The 20,219-nt window shown below is 41.6% G+C and overlaps 1 protein-coding gene across 1 annotated transcript in view; it reads left to right on the top strand.

Moving 5' to 3' along the window:
* Positions 1-20,219, top strand: part of pacrg (PARK2 co-regulated) — a 127,553-nt gene that overhangs the window by 65,336 nt on the left and 41,998 nt on the right. The window contains exon 4 of the mRNA XM_020591181.1: positions 2,819-2,968. Coding sequence (XP_020446837.1) covers positions 2,819-2,968 — 150 coding nt within the window. The remainder of the gene's footprint in view (positions 1-2,818; positions 2,969-20,219) is intronic.

The following is a 20,219-nucleotide window of genomic DNA, read 5'->3' as shown; positions in this document are numbered from 1 at the left end:
ACATTACACAGGAAGCAGAATACAAGGTCACCATTGTTTCATTTTCACACCGAATATGAAACAGGTCCTAGCATGAATAGATGATTAGTTTGTTCAGGTTTGTCGCAACACTGATTTATTTATTTTTTACCAGCATTAAAATATCAGGCCCTTGGCTGCCTTCTCCCCTGCTCTTGTAATTCTTTTGCATTTTCTTCTTTTCAGCAAGACGAGAGCGCTTGAATAATTGAATAGTCCCACGGTCCAAATGTCACAGCCGGGAAAATTGTTTGCACTGGCTGGTAATTAGAATTTCATTGTTTGTTATGCAGGTTTGAAGTTTCTGTCATTCTGCATTTTACCTTATCTTAGTGATGGCAGATATGTCTATGCTTGTCTGTCTGGTGAGACACTAAGGAGAGATGGAGCGATGGCGTGAAGCACAATACATTTACCCATTCAGCATCATCCCCACCACTGGTCCTCTGTGGGCCTCACACACACACACACACCGTCACTGACGCAGACAAAGACATGCATAGACAGCATTGTCATACAATCAAATGGGCACAAAACAATGGCCCTGGTTCAACTGGTCATTGTATTAACCCACAATGAACAGTGTGTAAAATGTTTGATTCCTTTTACCCATCAGCCTCCTGTTGTTTCTAGGACTCTTTTACATTGTATAACATCTTTCATATTTTGTCGCTGCCACGTTCAGCGCTGTCTGTGCTCATGACTCAGGCTGACATTTTGTCTAATTACTTTTACGTAATGTGTTTGTTGGAATGTGTGTCCATGTGCGCATCTGATTGCGTGTTTGTTAGTACGTGAGTGTTTTATGTCAGTCTATGTGTTTATGCTTGTGACAGCTTTGTATCTGCATATGAGCTGTTTTAATACATGCAGCGGGTGATGCACTGTGCTCTGACTGTCACACGGTATTTTAGGGTTGTTGCTCTCTTTCTGTCTCAGTCGGTTTTTTTCTGTTAATTTGAGTGTAGTGCTATAGGTGACGAGTGTTATGTCATTCCCATTGCTAGTCTTACTGGTGTGGCTTATTGGTTTGCTACTTTACCATTATTTTTACTGCTTCTATTGACTGATTTACTAGAAACACAAAGGAATTCTAGAGTCAACAATGCTTTGTTATTGTCTATAAAGAAAATAGCCTCCACTTTAGCAACAATGTTAGTAGCTTTGTGAACACTTTAACTACAGCTGTGGTACAAATGCATTGGAACTTAATGTTGATTAGATTGCCGACGTATACTCCCTAGTTGGAAATTCGTATTGCCTTTCTTTTTTATAAATATATTGATGTTTTATTGTGTCTTGTTTTCAAAGTATCTTAATTCACCACAACAGACTGATTGTTATCTTTTATTTCATTAATCTGCATGTCACCGGGGATGGAATTTAGCTTTCAGTTAGCTTGTATCTGTTGTAATAATGTATCGTGTATTGTCCTTGTTAAATAACAATAAAATAAATGTTGCTTTAGCTCTAGTGCCACAGCAGCACTCGTCCCCATGTGCATATCTAGTCTTGCAGTGAATTAGAAGGAAAGGGAAACTGCCATTTGTGCTGTGAGGATTAACATGACTGCAGCTCCACCCCCATGCACAAGCAGGTGTAGAGACAGAAAAATTAATTTCAAGAGGGTTAAAGTATGAAGTTTATGTTTTTCAACTCCCATAAACTCAAATTTCTTAAGTGCTTTCAGCAGCACCTGTTGTAACAGAGTTTCATTATAGAGTGTACAGATATTCTGCATCTTCATTATTTCTCTTTAAGGCCAGTAAAGCAGGCTTAAAGCAAGCTACTGTAGTCTTTTGTCATTTTTAAGCGTATATTGCCAAATTAAAAATCGCCTTTATTCAGCTTCAGGCCAATTTTTCAATTATTTTTCTCTCCTTTACTACCTCTCTCTCTCATTTGGTGCCACATTTTTCTCCTTTCTGCCGTTCTGCTCACACATTAGCTGTTTTCTTTTGTCTCTCTTTTTAAATGTTTTTCATGCTTTTCAGTTTTGCTGTCTGTGCTTAATGGCAAAATCATTGCTATGATGAAAATAGGCATCACATGACAGAAACAGCTCATGTCTGCGCTATGGTTATGATGCTTCAGACTGCAACAACCCACGCTGATGCAAGTTCACTTAAAAAATTAAAATGTCACAAATAAAATGCGCGCAGAGTAGTAGAATAATATGTCTTATTTGCTTATTACAGTTATTTTCAAACCCTTTGCCCTCTGTTTGTCATGTCCCTTTAACTGGTTTTGACATTGTTTCTTTGGTTGTTTTCCCCTCTTCTCTCTTTTTCTCTGTATATTTGTCTCTCTTGATCTTTCTGGCCCTCCATCTCTCTCCCCATCATTCCCTTTTGTTCTCTCTATCGGTAGGAGATGGAGTTACAGTGCAGCTGAAGGCCAAATAGCCCGGTGATTGGCTTTCACTTACTCCTGCCTTCCCAGTGCATTTGGAAGCACTGATTGCAGACAAGTCAGTCTAAATCAAAGCCCAGCTATAAAGGAAATGCTTTCAAGGGAAAGGGAGTGTGTGGGTGTTAAGATTTATGTGCATTTTGGCTGTGTGTGTCTGTTAAGACCACTCTCATGTGTCATATAATTGCAGACATCACAATCACTCTGCATTTACTGTTCCTTCACCCGTCTGAATAAACAACCTGTAAATCTAGTTTACATCCCAAATCCTGGGTCAAAAACTGACTTGCTCTTTGTCTTTGCAGCCATTTTTTCTTGACCTCTAGCTTTAGCTGAGCTGAGCTTTGATTCCTGACCTGCCATTTGTGCCATTTGTCCTGCCATCCAGATGCCCTGAATACAAGAAATCGTCAGGTGATCTGCACCACGCTGAAAGTCCTGCAGCATCTGGTGATGTCTGGAGACATGGTGGGAGAGGCCCTGGTGCCCTACTACAGACAGATCCTCCCTATTCTCAACATCTTCAAGAACATGAACAGTGAGTTCCAGCCATGCAAATGGTCGGGTGATAATTTATGGACAGATTGCGTGTCAGCATGATGTGTCTCTGCGCTTTTGTGTGAGCAGTCTTTGTGTAAGCTGTGTATAAGAAATCATTTTTATGCAAGTACTGCTGCTGTGTCAGTGAATTGAAGAACAGCAAACATTGGTTAGCCTGCAGCCAGGTATTCATCCTGTGTTGTTTTCGTGGTTAAATCAGGTGATTCCACAGAGCTTCTCAGTTTGTGAAATGTTATGCAGGTGTTAAGTGCCTCTTTTTGTTTGGTTTTTGAGACTGCCAGGCACAAAGCACCCTGTTTTCTGCCTATTCTTTTCTCTGGAGATCTTCTATGTGTCTATCTCTGAGTCCTTTTTCTTTTTCCTCCCTCCACTTAAACATCCACTTGACAGAGGAGCTCCATTTTGTCTTTTCTTCTGTCAGTCAGGCTATAGTGTGCGGCGTTGTTGAGGAGACTTTGTCCTTGCTCTCTCTGAAAGCCTCCACCAGGGTGACACCAGGACCTGAGGAGATTGGGATCAGATAGGCAGGGCTCTTTGTTTGGCTGTGTCAAAGCACTTAGCATGGTGTGACTTGACGTGGGCCCATTGAAGACTTAGAGGCACAACCCGTCCCAAACACCACTCACCACACAGTCAGTGGGATGTGGAGACTGACATTGTGGATCAATCATTTAAACACAGGCTTTAACAGGAGAAAACACAAGGCTTTAGTCTCTTAATCAATATCCAATTTGAATCTCTTGTCTCTTTAATTTGCTTACATTATCTGTTACTATTTGCTAAGGTTTAAAAAAAAAAAACGAAGGGCAGAGTTGAAAGAAATAGCACGGAAAGACAAAGGATGGAAAGGAAAAGCCTGCCTTATTAGCGCATGGCCTTATGCAAATCTCCTCTGTAAATTAGCTGTCAAATAAATCCCCTAAAATGTTCAGCAGTTGGCTGGTGAACCCCACCAGGAATAGTTTTATCTCTGGTAGTTACCATGCTGGCCCTCCTACCTGCCTGTCTGTGTGTCTGTCCTACTCTGGCACGCATCGATTAAACGTGAGCCAACCTGTCACCTGGCAGATATCCCTGCTATTGACCTTTCCTGAGGGGCCAGAGAGGGTCCATATAGCTGCCAAAGTACAGGACCCAGTCTGCTAAACAAGAACTCTGCTTCCTGTTCAGCAATTTATAGATACCCACTAAAGGTTCTCGCTTTTTAAAGCTTAGTTAGAGTTGAAGCTGATACAGAAAGTTTAACCGAAGTATAAGTGTAAGTGAATGCTCTAAGTAGATACAGTAGATAGAAATCTTAGTGTTATTATTTCTCCATTTGGAGCTTCAGTGTTAGATGAGCTGTCAATTCATGTCCTGCACCACCCACTCTCTGCTAACACAGAAAGATTCAAATAAAGAGAACAGACACTTCTTTTTGGGGACTAAATACAGTGTGAACCAAAAGTCTTTCTCTCTCTCTCTCTCGCTCTCTCTCTCTGTGTCTCTGTCTCTGTTCTGTTTTATGTGGCTTGTTTATATTAATATCAAAGCTTTCATTGAAGTCCATCTATTATCTAATATCGCTTATATACACCTCCAGCTCCATCCCACGCTCAGTTGGCTGTCTCAACTGGAGCCAGCCTGCTGCCTCTAGCAGACAGGCGCAATCATTGTGTTTAATACACTAGTAGACACAGAGGACTGTCTAGTAGTGTGTGGTAACATTTCCCTTTGGCTCTCCCACACTGTAACTCACAGAGACATGGCATCCCTCTTATCTCCTGAGCCGCAATGGGGCCACTGTCCAGCATGTGCCAAGTGTGTGTATCAACATTTGTGTACATCTGTCATGAGCTGATCTGTTGTGTCCCATATTCAGCTGTTGGATTCAGTGTAGAGGAAGGCCCTGGCTTTCTGTTTCTGTCACTCACTTCACAGTTGTTTGGGCCTACCAGCCTTGAGCACATAATGCTCTACTAGATGTCCACTACATGCTCATGTATATGCACAGACACATCTCAGTTGAAGCTGTAGTACACAACCTGACTCTGTTCCTGTCCCCACCAGTTGTTGAAAGTGCGAATCAATAGGCTGACAGCCGCTGCTGTAAGGTCAGGGCCACAGTTAGATATCACCAGCATCTCATCATGGGACAGATCCCCTAGGCTTTGTTCACACACTCCCACTGTGTTGCTTCCACTTTGAGACAGGGTTGTGACTTGTTAAATTGCTCTGTATGCAGGCTTTATCTGAGCCATTTTTCCAGGGTCAGAGCTGGAACTTAGCAGCCATCTCCAAAATGGACCCTTGGGGATCTTTTCACTCAGAGTGCTGAATCTCTGACCAGGAGAACACACTCGTGACCCACATGCTCAGCTTCTCTGGGATCCAGGCCTCCGACGAAGGACCAACGCCATTGTTCAAGGAAACAATATGCCTGTTTAACTCCAGGCAGCCGGCTGCCATTGTTACCGCTGACATGGTAATGCGTCATCCTGAATTGCACAGTAATGAGCAATTACATAGCATCACTGTCCTTGATGTACCCTTTTGTCTCCTGAATCAGCTCTCACAGCTTTTGTTTGCTTTGTGTCTTTTGCATACAAGCTGTATTTGTGTATGTGCAGGAATTCCTCCAGTGTGATTTGCACAACTCTTTTGTTTGCTTGCTGTGATGAATCTTATCCCTAATGAAATGCAACAACGTTCCTTATGAAGGAGAGATGTGCTCCGTCATCCAGCAAATTCCTCTTGTGGGCTTGAAGGAGGGAGCGAACTCATAGGGACACTGAGTTTTATAAGAACATATTCCTGGGTCTTGAATAAGGATCTGATGGGAGGCAGTACTGACTTTATTTAGTGGATCTGATACTGGCCAGACATGACCGACCTACATTAACATTAATTCTTTCTCTCATTGACTATGTTTACATGGACATGAGCATCCATATTCAGCATATGGTGTTTACATTGAACACAGAGAAACCTGGTTATGCATACGTATCCCTCTATACATGATAAAAACTAGTATCCTGTTTTACTGTTGTGTTACTTCTGTATCCATCTATATGAATAGCCTATATTATAATTAGGAAAATGTTTTGTTAAAACTGTATTTAGTTTGTTTGTTTTTCATAATGAAAAAGCTTGAGGATATCCTACACGCTAACATTAATAACCGTTGGGTATCTTAACACTACCTCTAGTTGATTCGGCGTGGGGGCTGCTGTGGCTCAGGAGGTAGTGCAGGTCATCTCCTAACTGGAGGATTAGCGGTTCAATTCCCGGCTCGTCCAGTCAACATGTCGAGGTGTCCTTGAGTGAGAGACTGAACCCCCAGTTGCTCTCGGTGATGACAGTGGTGTGTGAAAGTGTGAGCATTTGGGAATGCGAATGGGTGAATGGCCAAGTAGTGTGAAAGCACATTGAGTGTGCTGTAAAGCGTAGAAAAGTGCTATACAAGTATAAGATTGTTTATCCATGTACAGTAAATGCACTTATTGCCATGATACTGGAATTTGATTGGTGCTCTGTATTTATTAGAATTGGTTTCAGGAAAACAAAATGCCAGATGTGTGCAGCTGTATTGTTGAACACGGTTAGAGCCTAATCAAAATTGGATTCATTTTATGAGAATCATTCACAACATGTCAGTTGATATTCTTTCCCTTTTACCTGCACACACAGCATATAAAGTATACATTTTGTGATGAAGATATTTCAACATCATTAAAATGTAATTTCTTAAAAAATTACACAAAAACAATTGTAATAATTAGCGCATCACAATATCGCAACATTTTTACCTTCTCATAGTGTGTGTGTCTCAGTCACGTGATGCGAAGCACAGAGAATAGCTTGAGGATTTGTTAGAGAATGTTTTTGTCTTTCAGCTTTGCTATTCCATAGACTACACAAGTAAAACATACAAGGCTGAGGAATACATAGGAGGATGTTTTTGCATGCCATCTTCAGCCTCTACATTGCTGTACATTATGTCAGAACATAGATGATGTTTCCCTGGAGAACCTCCCTGGGAGAACCTCCCTGGTATTTATTTGAACCTGCACTGTAGCACCGGTGTTGCTGTCCTGATGATTTTCTCTGCTTATCTGTAAGGTGTAGGTTCTTAAACCCCTATTCATCACTGACAAACCCTCTCACACATACACGCACACACTCACACGCCCATACATATACTGCACACACATGCTGTGGTGATCTGGTTCATTTGGCCTCCTTTATCTTCCAGCTAGGAATGTGGTCAGCTATGATAAGATCTCACCCTCATGCACTGCTGAGCCTGTACACACACAAAAACAGACACAGAGGCTGCGATAGTGGCTCTCTGTTCTGTGCCTGGGCGACTGGTGGGGTTTTTGTGTTGGTGACAGATGCAACCCTGTGGCTGGCCGCTGTGCCTGTTTTATCTGTGTATCACATGACACACATGCACATGCACTCCCAGCTCATGCTGGATGTCTTTATGAATACGGGGGATCAGTTAGAGCTCACACTGATTGCTGGAATCAAAATAGACAAGATGAGCTGGCTGACCTCATTACCCTTCCCCTGGTCCATGACAGAAGGACAGGGACAGACATGAAGGCAAGGACATTTCAACTGCGGATGGAGCTCATGTACATGTAACTGCCATACTATGAAATGGATATAATGAACACACCAGCAAATCAAATCTAAAGCATTTGTCCCTACTTATTTTAATCTGGCAGAAGGCCAGGAGTATGCCGGTGCACTCAGCCACCTGTATTCTTGTCCACAGTACAACAAAATAGTCCTGCTTTACTGCCAGAAAGCTGCAGTTTGGTGTATGGTGCCGAAGTTTATTCCTGGGGATTCCCATTCACACACATTTGCTTTATTTAATGACCTTTTCCAGCTGCCACTGTGACAAATGAATATACTGCTATGCTTTCACTGTGTACATAGTGCCACAACGGAGGGGGCCATGCCCCCACCACACACACACACACACACACACACACACACACACACACACACACACACACCGGCCACCCCCCGTGCGGGGGCCATGCCCCCACCACACACACACACACACACACACACACACACACACACACACACACACACACACAACTGGCAGCCCCCATGTAATCCATCATGCTCCACAGACACGTGGAACTCCTTGTCCCTGTGGACGACAGAACACACACCTCATCTTCAGCTCCTGTCTCCTCTTCCGCCTATCCCTTTCCAACAGGAGATATCTATCACAGCTTGCCAAGACCCCACCTTCATTAAAGTACAGACAGAGTGGGAAAATGAGAGAGAGAAAAGAAGATGGATGGAAAGATGGCATCCTGGTACTACCGAGCTCCATCGTTTGCATGCATCACAGCACATAACATCTTTGTCCTTCTTTCATGAAGCTTAAGAAAAGACAGTTGAGGAAAACAGTAGAAATATATTTTATGTTAATGCAGTCCCCCCACCCCCACTCACCTCCCTCTATCTCCCTCCACACCTGACTCTACTTCCTCTGCCTGCGGGTATGCCCACCTGGCTCTGTTAATTTCTGTTGTCAGCAGGTCTGAGGCAGAGCAGCCAATCAGGTGTGAGCGTCAGCCCTTGGGCCTGCAGTCACTCTGCGGCTCCAATTTAAAGGTCAGCTGATAAGCAGCCAGATTCATGCATAATCTGGGCTCCTCTGCAGGCAGACCAGCAGACTGCTCAATAAAAACACACACATACATGCACACTATAATGAACACATCATACTCTTGGACTATGATTGACCCTCTCAAACTGTTTTACTTTGCAGACTCTGATGGACAGGTCTCACATTTTCTTTTCAAGATAGAACACATTTATACCCATATTGTTCTGTCAGTTTAGATAATGTACCTTTACTCATTAATTGAGAGGAGCAGTAAGAACTTGGCTTTGTATTTGTTGATTTGTTCTTTAATTTCTACATAGTGCTTTTTGCAATCTGAAGCACTTATGGGAATTGCGGGAGTCTGGTCTTTAAATGGCACAGAGCCTCGGGGCTGGCAGTATGCTTAAAATGAAATAGAATTTGGCGAACAAACTCCGAACAGACAGTTTGCAACTTTAACAAAGCACTACTTTAGCTGCTGCAGTGTGCTGAGACTGGCCAGCCTCACCTTCCCCAGCAGCTTACTGCAAGTGTTCTACAGATTGGTAAAAGAGGGTAAATATATATTGCAAGCAGAAATAAAGCAATCATGCAATAGTCATTTCAAATGCCTCATCATCTGGCAAGGCAAACAAACGGACCTTGATGCAGAGTAAGTGTAATCACACTAGTTTTTAGTGTTGTACTTCACAGCTCTTTGGTTGCAAACCCTGCAAATAAAATTTGGTAAAAAGTACTGTGGAATCTTAGGTGGTCATTACACAGGATGACTTAAAGGCAACGTACAGCATTGGCTCTGAACAAACAAACAGTTTGATGTTTGCTCTATATCATTATGTTTGTCAGAGAGCTCCAGATGATCAGTTACAATTAATCTTAGCCTTTCCCCCAGGCTTCTTGCACACATTTGCAGACCCTCATAAATGCCTAAAAAGAACAAGTCCTCCTCTCTTCATTTAGCTCATTCCCAAGACCTAAATCTCAGAAATTAATTGTTGGATTAGAATAACAAGCGGGAGAACGTTTTTAAGTGGTTGTTGATCTATTAGATAGAAAAAGATCAGGTTCAGCACCTAGTTTCTCAAAATGTCTGTGTATATATCCTTAGTATCCACAAGTCCTCAATCTCAGCTGCTTTCCTGCTCTCTAGTCCATGTAGTGTTCAATTACCTAATTGAATGAGTTATGGGTGTCCTTTTCCTTCCATCTCAATGAGATTAACACACTCTGTAATTAATGAATTTTGGCGCACTTTGAAAGGATTCACAGCATTGTCTAGGCTCCTGGGGCTTGACATGTGTAACGCAATTATTGAGATGTCGAAATTAAACAACAGAGCGAGTTGAATAGCAAGAACATTAGCTAAAGACAGGTGTCTGTCTATACATGGATCAGGTTGATGGGGCTGCTTTCTTGTTATTCCCATCAGTGTGTGTGTGTGTGTGGATGTGTGTGTCACTGATCGTCGATGTAGTTTTAGATGTATTCTTGTGTATAAGTCTTTGTCCTTTTGTGTGCTTTTGTGTGATGACCTCCTGGTAGTGAGCAGGGAGCTCTCCTTCTCACCACATCATTGTGTTTGACATTTCCGCAGGCGGCCAGCGACAGAATGCTGGTGTGTGTGCAGACATTTGTCCAGCCCACTTTGGATCAGCATTCGCACCCTGCGCCAGGTCGCTTGTCAGCTTTCATAAAGCGTCGCACCTTCACAAACAGACCAGGCGCGGGAAAGTGAAAAAAAGGCGCACAATTTCACAAAGCAAATAACAAATGGTGTTTCTACACTCTCCCGAACTGATTGTCCCGGACACACATAATAAACAATAGGAATAAAATAGATTTTTATTATCAGTGTCAGGATGTGGTCCTACAGAAAGTAAAGTAAATGCCTTTGGCATAAAAAGTTTTTTTTACACTATGTAGTCTGAATTTTTAGCACAGTTATATTTTAGACATTATCATACACTACTAAACTGCATTTATCTAAAACTCTATCGAGCTCTCTGGATATAATTTTGAACTTGCCATACAGATGTGTTTACCTTAACTGTCCCTCTGTTCTCACACAGGCATATCAGCATGCGCTATTCACAGTCCTCGCTATCTCTAATGCATGTAATTAATCCATATTCTTATATTCTGATGTTCACTAGTTTTCAGGACCTCCCGTCCTTTCCTTCAGTAAAAAGGAAAGAAACTCACACATATCCCTGTAAGGTTGTCGCAGCCAAGTCTTGTCCCATGTCCAGGCAACAGTTTTTTAGATTGCTCATAACTCTGTTTCCCTCTGGATCCACAGCTCGTATTCCCCTAGGCATCACAAAATATGATATTTTTTACTTAAAGGAATAGTTTGGGATTTTTTCATGTTGGTGTTAAAACAATATTGATGTATCCCTGTCTTATTTGTTGTCACTTCTCCTGCTCTCCACACTGGCCCCACCTGGAATGTGACTACACTACAAAAAATGAGGGACAGACTACACAACTTTTCATTCTGTGCAAAAACTCAATCCATAGTGCTCAAATGCAGCTAATTAAAGTCAGTATCTTTTAAAGTTACAGTTTATTTAAGTCAAATTTCCCTGGACAGTACCTTGGTGAGCTGCTACGTTATAGCAACAACATCTGAGTTTTGTTACCCACAACCGGCTTTTTATTCAGGTAAATGCATAATCAATATTGCAATTTCTTGTTCGTCATTATATGGCCAGGTGAGATATAACAGCATACAGTGGCATTTGTTTCTATAAAGCTGAGTCAGGGTCACCGTTACCTCATAAGTGAACTGCTGACTGTCATCACTGGGGCCTTTTTAGGAACATTATCTTACACACAGGTATCTTTAGTTTTGTTGACGGATAAATAGCAGCATGTATTTATTTGCACTTACCATCTTATCTGCTATTGTTAGCTTGACTGGTGATGACACAGCTGTGCAGAGTTTCTCTCCCAGCACCTCTCCTACTGCAGAAATGGGTTCCACATACATGTAGCTCTCAGCTTTGTGAACAGTGTCATTATGTCCATTCCGATTCCTATCAGGCAAAACTTGGTCCTTTTAGGACCTCTCAGGTGAAATCTGAGGAACCCTTTAGTCCACTGCTCAGTTCTCTCAAAACACACTGGATGAATGCACACACAAACCATGTTCTCATGTTCGATTGGTGTCGATTGGTTGAATTAGCTTAGTTGGACAGCTGAAGCTGCATTTGAGCCTCAAACAAACTTTGGAGCGAGTTTTTGCACAGAACAAAAGTTGTGTAACTTGTCCCTCATTTTTTTCAGCGTAGTCGCAGTTTGGGTGGAAACATTCATGGTCAGTGTGGAGACGAGAAGTGACAATGACCAAGACTGATTCTCACAGGGATACATCAATACGTTTTGACTCCAACCTGAAAAATCCCAAACTATTCCTTTAATGAAGAAGACTCTCTCCCAGTAAATCCTACTCGATTTTTTTCTGTCCCATCATCAGAGCAACAGCTCATCTCCCCTCTGTTCTTCTAAGATCATTAGTCAATAGTAGGTTTGTCTCGGCGTATTACTGTTCATTGTGCCATAAAACATTGATTCCCTGTCACAGTCAATGTTGATTGTGTAAAAAAACTATTGTTTCTATGTTTAAAAGTTTAATCCTTCAGATTATATATTAAAATACCATATTTGGCACCGATTTCATTAGGAATTTTTGAAGTAATAACCTTTCAGTGAATAATCACAACTGTCAGAACATCAGGTGTTTCCCACTGGGGTTGTAACACTTAAATCTGTATTTTTCGCTGACCCATTGCTCCTAAAGTTATCTCTCTTGGCCACTTAATGGCAGCTTAGAGTGCTTTACTCCATAAAAGTGACGTTTGACCAAGCTGCACTTTCTGAGAAACAGTGGTGGTGCCCTGAAGCCAGCACCTTCAAGTCTCAGATTTATGGACATATTTTTAAAAAAGAACACAAGAGCCAAGTCACCTGTAAGCTGCACAATTTGGTGTTGTAACACTGCATGGAAAACCTGACAAAAGACAACCTGATTTTAATACATTCACCTCCAAGACCAGTAATAATAAAACAAATGCATCTTACATATGTGTTTCCAAGCACGCTGCCAGCTAGTGGTGTGCCCAGAAATGATGGAGCCACTTGCAGTTTTTGTTTTGCCTGCAAAGAATGTGCTTCAGGCACTTAAGCTTTTCATTGCTGCAACACTGTTAATGGTTAATATTCATTTAATAAAGAAAAGATTAATATTTAAACAGGCTTTAGGCAATGCACAGCATTAGCATGATTTAGAACGTACATTGTTTGCATAAGTCATTGCAGCTTTATCTGTAAATAATATTATCACACCAGTCACTCAGGCACAGAAGACCACTACCAGGGCCTCTGCATGTATGTGTGTGTGTGTGTGTGACCAGGCACACAGTCACTGCTGCACAAACACTGGGAAAATTCCCACATTACTGTCTTATTTACTCTCAGGATCTGTTCTGTCACACAGGCATGCATGCAGAGGCACACACCCTCATACTAACATACTAACATAAACATCAGAACTGTATGTCCGTTCCACACCGCCATGTGGAATGTAGAGTATGCAATGATCTGCTTCAGATCATAATCTACAGGCTATTCTCAAAGGCTCGCATGTTGTTGACGACCTCAAAACCTGAACTACATGAGAAATACAACTGAACTGTGCTGAATGCCAGATTATATTGTCACAGTTTTTTGGAAACATGTTTAATTAATTTTAAAGGGGAATGAATGCCTTCCGGGATGAGTGCCTTCATGGTGGTTTGTACACATCTGGTGTGCACATCCTTTGTGTTTGCTTCCTCCTACTTGTATTCTGTTTCTGTACTTTCAGCTTTTTTTCTTTCCCATATTATTGGAACCATGCATGGTTTTCACTTTTTGTTCAGTGTAGCCTTTGTGCTTGAAGCCTGGGCCTCTTCGTTCTCTTCTACGGGCCACCCATCATGCTGTTTTAGTGCTGGATTGTGGTAACTTGTGTAGCATCCTGACCTCCCAGCCCCCCTGCACACCTGGGACACTTTACTCACTCCCCAAAGAGACGCACCCATGAGTCTCCCCCTCTAATCTCAACTCTTCTCCTCTCCATCACATTCTTCCATCAAATATTTAGTCAGGGTGTGTGGAGAGGGGAACATCCCCAGCTCCCCTATGGCTTTCACTCACTGTCTTGCCTCATCTCTCTACATCATAAGCTACTGTGCATGTCCTGCTGTTCTTCTAAACTCCGTCTTTACGCATGAAGGCAAGAGGGAGATGGAACAAGGTGTTGAGCCCCTGAAACTTTTAGGTTTGTGCTCCCCTGAGTGGCCTTGTCAAACATGTGGAGCTCTCAGCCCTGTGCTGGGGAGAGAGCGGCAATGATGGCCTGCCACCCTCTAGTGTAAAATCTGTCCTAGATAGGTACTTTGTGGATTATGATGCTTAGATACCAGACTCATCTTTTCCTTTTATTGTTTGTAATACAGTAGCAACAATAGCAGCCTGTAGACACCCTCAGGATGCAGACTAACACAGCCACGTGTTTTCTCTGTGAAACACAAAGGCTGGAAATATAAGACACTGTCTGTGAGTGTTTTGGGTATCACAGTTTTGCTGGCAGTCAATATGCATGTCACTCAGGATGATGTGCAAGGTGATGGTGAGTGTGTGGATATGTGTGACTCTTTTCCTGTTTGATTGCCATATCCATGTTCATATCTTAAAGCTCCAAAAAACCACCAGTATTCTCAATCAGGTCCTCACTGTAAAACACAATCCTAAAATAGCGCACGATCTTATGCCAGATTTACAAGTTAACACTTTGTTCTTTGCTCTTCTCACTGGCTTGAAGTGGGCGTGGCTCCGTTTAAAAAGGCGATATCATGTTCGCAGTCCTTAGCAGTGAGTCTTCTTTGGTTACCTCCTCGTAGAGTGATGATTGGACACCAGGAAATCACTGCACCTGGTCAAGATATGGTCCCAGGTACAACCTCCCCATGTTGTTTTTACATTTTGATTTTTGTACTGATTAAACAAACTAAATAAAACTTGCTAATTGTTGAGCTTTAAACATGCTGGTAGGCAGATTTTGTGACCTGTATACAGAGCCATCTTAGCAGTTTCCCCCTTATTCCTGCCTTTATGTCAAGCTAAGCTTATCAGCTGATTCGAGAGTGGTTCTCCTCTAACTCTTGGCAAGAAAATAAATAGGCATATTCCACAAAATATCGGACTGTTTCTCTGATAAACAGCAGGTCAGGGTGTTATTATCCTTAATTCTAACACTGATTGTTGCTTAGATATTTATATATGTATATAATGTTTTTGAGAAATACTTGATTTGAAACCAACCTTTCTGGGTTTTAACACATTCTTATGTGTCTGTGGTGGTGCAGGCAGGTGAGTAAGATCAGAGTTCAAGCTTGCGTTCAGAGCATGAGTTGACCCCTGCGGGTCTCCTGGGTGTTTGTCATCACAGCTTTTGTCCTCCAGAGCCCTGCTATTCTGGGCAAAGAAAGGTCATCTTTCACTCAGATACTTGGATCATAAGCACATACAGTCTCTGGTTTCTAAATCGTGAGGCACGAGGTTCTCTGGTGTTAATTTTTAGCAGTCTAATATTTGTTTATGTACTAGTGTGTAAAGTAAATTAATTTTTCCTGATTCCTGTATCTGTTTAGGATCAGCTGGAACACGTTATACATGCTTTTAACTTGAGAATGATAGTTTAGCTGCTAATAAATTCAAGCTGCAGCACACTGATTGGAGCATTTAAGAATGTGCGTCACTTTTTTTCTAAGAATCTCCCAGTATTTTCAGCTCAGCACCCCATCAAAAAGCTGATGTACATGATGATTAAGCCAGAGATACTTCTTCTCTGAAATGCTGTGAGGCTATAAATGATGGCTGATTGGAGGGATGTTGTGCTCTCTCTGTGTTTGTGAGCTTGTGTTTTTTTCTTGGGTGTGTAAACAGAGATCTGGTTTCCCATATGGCTGTGTGTTCATCCTACCCAGCGCAGCAGTCACTGCAGGGTGGGCTTTTATTAAAGAGTTGTAATGAGTGAGAGCCATCATGAGCCAGCTTGCCTATTGATTACCTATAAAGAGCACTCAGTGGAGATGTGCTGTGATCTGGATTGTATAGTAAGCTCTCAAGTGCAACCAAGCAGCTATCAGGACATATAGCGCATTGCTCGCATGAACTGATTTATTGAGTTTTATGTTAAGTACCAGGCAATTTTTATTCTGGCTTGTTGCATTTGCACTTTATTCACATTGGAAAATGTCATGCGTGTAATGAATGATGTGTATTTCCATTGTCTTAAATGTGCTGTGCTTTTTAATTGTTTAGTGTCACATGGTTGTTATGTTGCTATGCTGATATATGATCTACTCTGTATTGTATGGCTGCAGTATTACAGATGAGGCTGGATCCTTCTGCCCTCCCAGGGGCCTTTGCGTTCAAAAGAATGGAGGCTCCTCACTTCATCGAACAGATTACATCCAATTAAATGTGTCCGATATCACCCATTAATTACCGCCCCCACTTCTGTAGAAATAGGCCTGACCATGCATCCGCCATGGATGTGAAATTGACCCAAATACATCAAGATGTTTCCATTTTTTACCTCTTTAATCAACTCTCATCAACAGAAGCCTATCATTTGAACCAAGTCATCTTTCACATTGATTCTCAGTGAGATGTGTTTTGCTGGGTTAGCAGGCATGTTTACAGTACATTTGTGTATGTATATGCAGATACACAATATACTGTATATGACGGTAACTGTACATGGATGCATACATGTGATTGGTAAATATTGGTGTGCATCATATGTGTGTGTGTGTGTGTGTGTGTGTGGAGTACACGTGCTGGATTATTTGAGGTCAGAGCTGATCATGTGGGCTCCCTGAGAGACCGCCAGTGCCCCAGAAGGATTGACACTCAGTGACACCTCTCTCCGTCAGCCTGATTAGTCACCTCTTTAATGTAGCAGCCGATTTTAAGGCTCTTATGTGGAAGGCAGCCTGACACTTGTGAGCTGAATAGGGCTGATTAAGACAAATATTTTCAAGGCATATGAACAATATAATACTGAAACACCTTCTCCCATCAGTGGGTCAAATTGCAGCACTTTCCTCCAACTATGAATTTTGGATGTGGTGCAAAAATATTTGAATGTGTCTGGGCACCTGTTTGCTCTCAATCTTTTGGAAGTGCTGTCTCCTGGGGAATTGTTGGATGAGATAAATTTCAGGGAAAATCACATTCTACTCCCTGTTAACTGCTTTTTTCTCTTCTTCTCACTTTCATTCTCTTGTACTTTCTCCCTCTTTACAAGCTCAGCGGTCCCTAACCCAGAAATCAGGCATTAGAGGAACAGCCTGACAATTAGTCTGCTATTGCTTCTCTGGGACAGGATCTGAGTAACGAGACAGACAAAGAGCAAAAAAGACAAAATAAAGAGAGTTTCAAATGTTTTCCTGCCCTGAAAACACTTGAACACTTTTAATGTAGCACATTTTTCATTTAGAGTTGTGTTTCGTGAGTTTTGAGGCATCTAGTCACATCAGAAAGTGGAACAGTAAAATTCATTAGCACTTCTGGCATGTGGCACTGGAGGTTTGTTGACCTAAATACTTCTGTTGCAACCCAGAAGGTAAGTTAAAACCATTAATTTAAGGAATACACTGTGTACTGCTAAGTGCTTGTTACCATTGGCCGAACTCATCTATCAAACCCCTTTAGCTGCAGGCCTCTACTCATGCTAAACTGCAACTAACCAGATTACCTGGACTGACTTGAAATTTGGTATGGATAATCATTTTCTGTAGAGGATAATTCAACACGATTTTTAGTGACCCTTCCTTTTTTCTGCAGCTGTCATAGTCAGGACAAATTTATTTCAGATGTCAAGACATTTCAGAATATAATGGCCCAAGAAAGTTTTTTTTTAAATTTCATTAATGTTCTCAAGAGGAAGAACCCTTTTAACTTAATAACTTGATCTTTCCTCCGGCACCACACTCACTGCAAAGTTTTTGTCCAAGTTTAATGATTTATGTTCAAGGGAAGAGGGATGTGAGCATATACAGAAGCAAAGAACATAAGCAAATGCTTTCTTCTTCACACACCGAAAAAGATACACCTCAGTCTGCAAGAAACGTTTTTGGCATATGGAATATAAAGAAGAGAGCAAAGGGATAGATGAGCTAGGCAATGAAGTGAAAAAAGTAGAAAAGGTTTCAGCCTGCTACTCTACATGGTTAGGGGCATCAATGAAAATTTGTATATGTGGGAGGGACTTGTTTTTCTGTACTTGTGAGGGCAGAAATCTGGGAGCACGCTGTCTTTGTGGGGACTGGTAAATATATGGTGTGTACATGCACAGGCCTGAGCAGTCAAACTTTCTTGCAGCTCTGTTAGTTTCATGGTTGTAGAAAACATTTTACAAGATCAAAGCATTCAACACTCTCAATGCCTGAGCCCCAGCCAACTTCCTCCCTGCCCTTTGCTTAACACACACACAACCATACAAGCACACATACAAGTTCATCCAGCCTTTACCCTGCACATCTCTGGAACTCTGAATTCACCCAAACATTTCACCTGAAATGGACTGCCACCAGGTTCTGAGATAAGTCAAACATAGATGAAGCCCCTCGGCACTCAACCCTTTAGCAGCAACCATAGCAGTGGCACGGTGGTATCAGCTTGACCACAGCAAGACACATTTCTTGCCTATCTTTCCCCCTTACCCAACCCACCCTCCCCAGCCCCAGGTGCTCTTTGACAGAAATAATTGAGGTAAGGAGGTGGTGGGAGGTTAATGAAGCACTCCCAACACAGAGCTGACCTTTCCCCAGCCCCTGTGCAAATCATCGTAGCACAGTTTTTTGGACATTTTTAAATGAAAGCCTTTAAATAATTTATCTAACTATAGCTCCCAGAAGGCCCTTCATTAGAGATCAGCTGTGACATTTCCCTCCTCCCCCTAGCCTCTCATACTTACCGCCTCACATCCAGTCCAAGAATATCACTGTTGATTTCTCTTGCCTTTGTCTCTCTTCTGCTGTCATCTCTGTCTTGGTCTTTCTGTGTCTGTCTTGTGTCTCTCTCCCTCTGCCTCTCTCTCTGACATTAGCTGCATTAAAGATTAATATCTCTGGTGTGTTTCACATGGCTGTGAATTGACAGACAGTGTCAGGACATGATATACAATTTTGCTAGGGTGGAATGGAAATTGAGGTTGCTTAATTTTTAAACATGTTGTGGGCTAACAGGCACATACTGTAGATTGCAGGAAGGAAATAATACATACATGAAAACGGATTAATCGTCTGCTCAGGTACTAAACTCTCCATTAATAATGAGAAATTCAACAAGTTCACTGTTTTATTACTAGTTGAGTCCTGACGAAAATGCTACCCTATTGTAGGCTGGTAGTAAGATTAAGAAGATAGCTTTTCTAACAAGGATGTTTGTTAGCCCTGATGGGGTAGCTACAAACTTCACATGGAGCCGAACACACTCGAGCTTTATGCCTCCTTGTCACTATATGGTGATTCAGGAGAATGTTCTCTTACTGGATCTTAGTGCTACTTTTCATTTGCTCAACCAACATTGCATGATGATGCTCATTCAGTGGATGATATGTCAAGATCAGCTTTGGAGTGGTTCTCCTCTTATCTTTTGAACAGGAGATTTATTCAGTCATTGTTGAAAATTATGCCTCATCAAATGAAACTTTAGCTGTGTCTCAATTCAGAGGCCGCTTCCTACAAAGGACATGGCTTACATAACCATCATAAAGGCTGAACCACTCTACTGAGGATTTCCTATTTACAGAACAAACTGTTCCTGATCATACCATCCTAGCAACCTTGACTGCTGCTCTGCCAGTACACAAAAAATCTTGGGATAGGGTGGACCGCAAAGGATACACCAGTTGGAGCATTTATTGCCTGGCAAAACAAGGACACATTTCTCAGCTTCATTTGATGGAGCCTTCAAACTGGGATGGACATTTGGTCTACAAATGCAACCTTTGGAAGGATACATTGTTTTGTGGTGTTCCACGAGGTTCTGTCTTGGTTTGGATTCTGTTTGTACTCTAAGTCATTTTAAAACCTGCTTTGATTTGATTTTGATTTGATTTATTCTTTCAAGCATATAAAAACAGTTGATATGACAACACACATAATTTTACACATAATCCAATATCAATTTGCTTATACCTAGTACATGCTTGAATGGAGTAGGAAGAAGTCAGACTTATCCAGTCCTACCCCATGACATCATCTTACAATCATTGGTTTGCAATCAGTGAATGATTCACTTCTGCCCACACACATATTATACTAAAAAAAGATTATAACAGTGTTAGCATTAATACATCACACAAGTAATATACTAATGAATTATTACAAAGTGTACACCACACTCACAATGTTTCATCTAATTAATCATTAAGCCTGTTCTTGCATATATCTTGATTGACACATACCTTTATATTTATGTTTAAACTCGTCAATTCTATTACTATTTTTTATGTCTACACTTAAATTATTCCATAGTTTTACCCCAC

Source organism: Monopterus albus, unplaced genomic scaffold (assembly GCF_001952655.1).
Source record: "Monopterus albus unplaced genomic scaffold, M_albus_1.0 scaffold13.1, whole genome shotgun sequence".
NCBI classification, from domain to species: Eukaryota; Metazoa; Chordata; class Actinopteri; order Synbranchiformes; family Synbranchidae; genus Monopterus; species Monopterus albus.
Note: the sequence above shows the minus strand (reverse complement) of the source record. Positions and strands in the feature narration are given on the sequence as shown.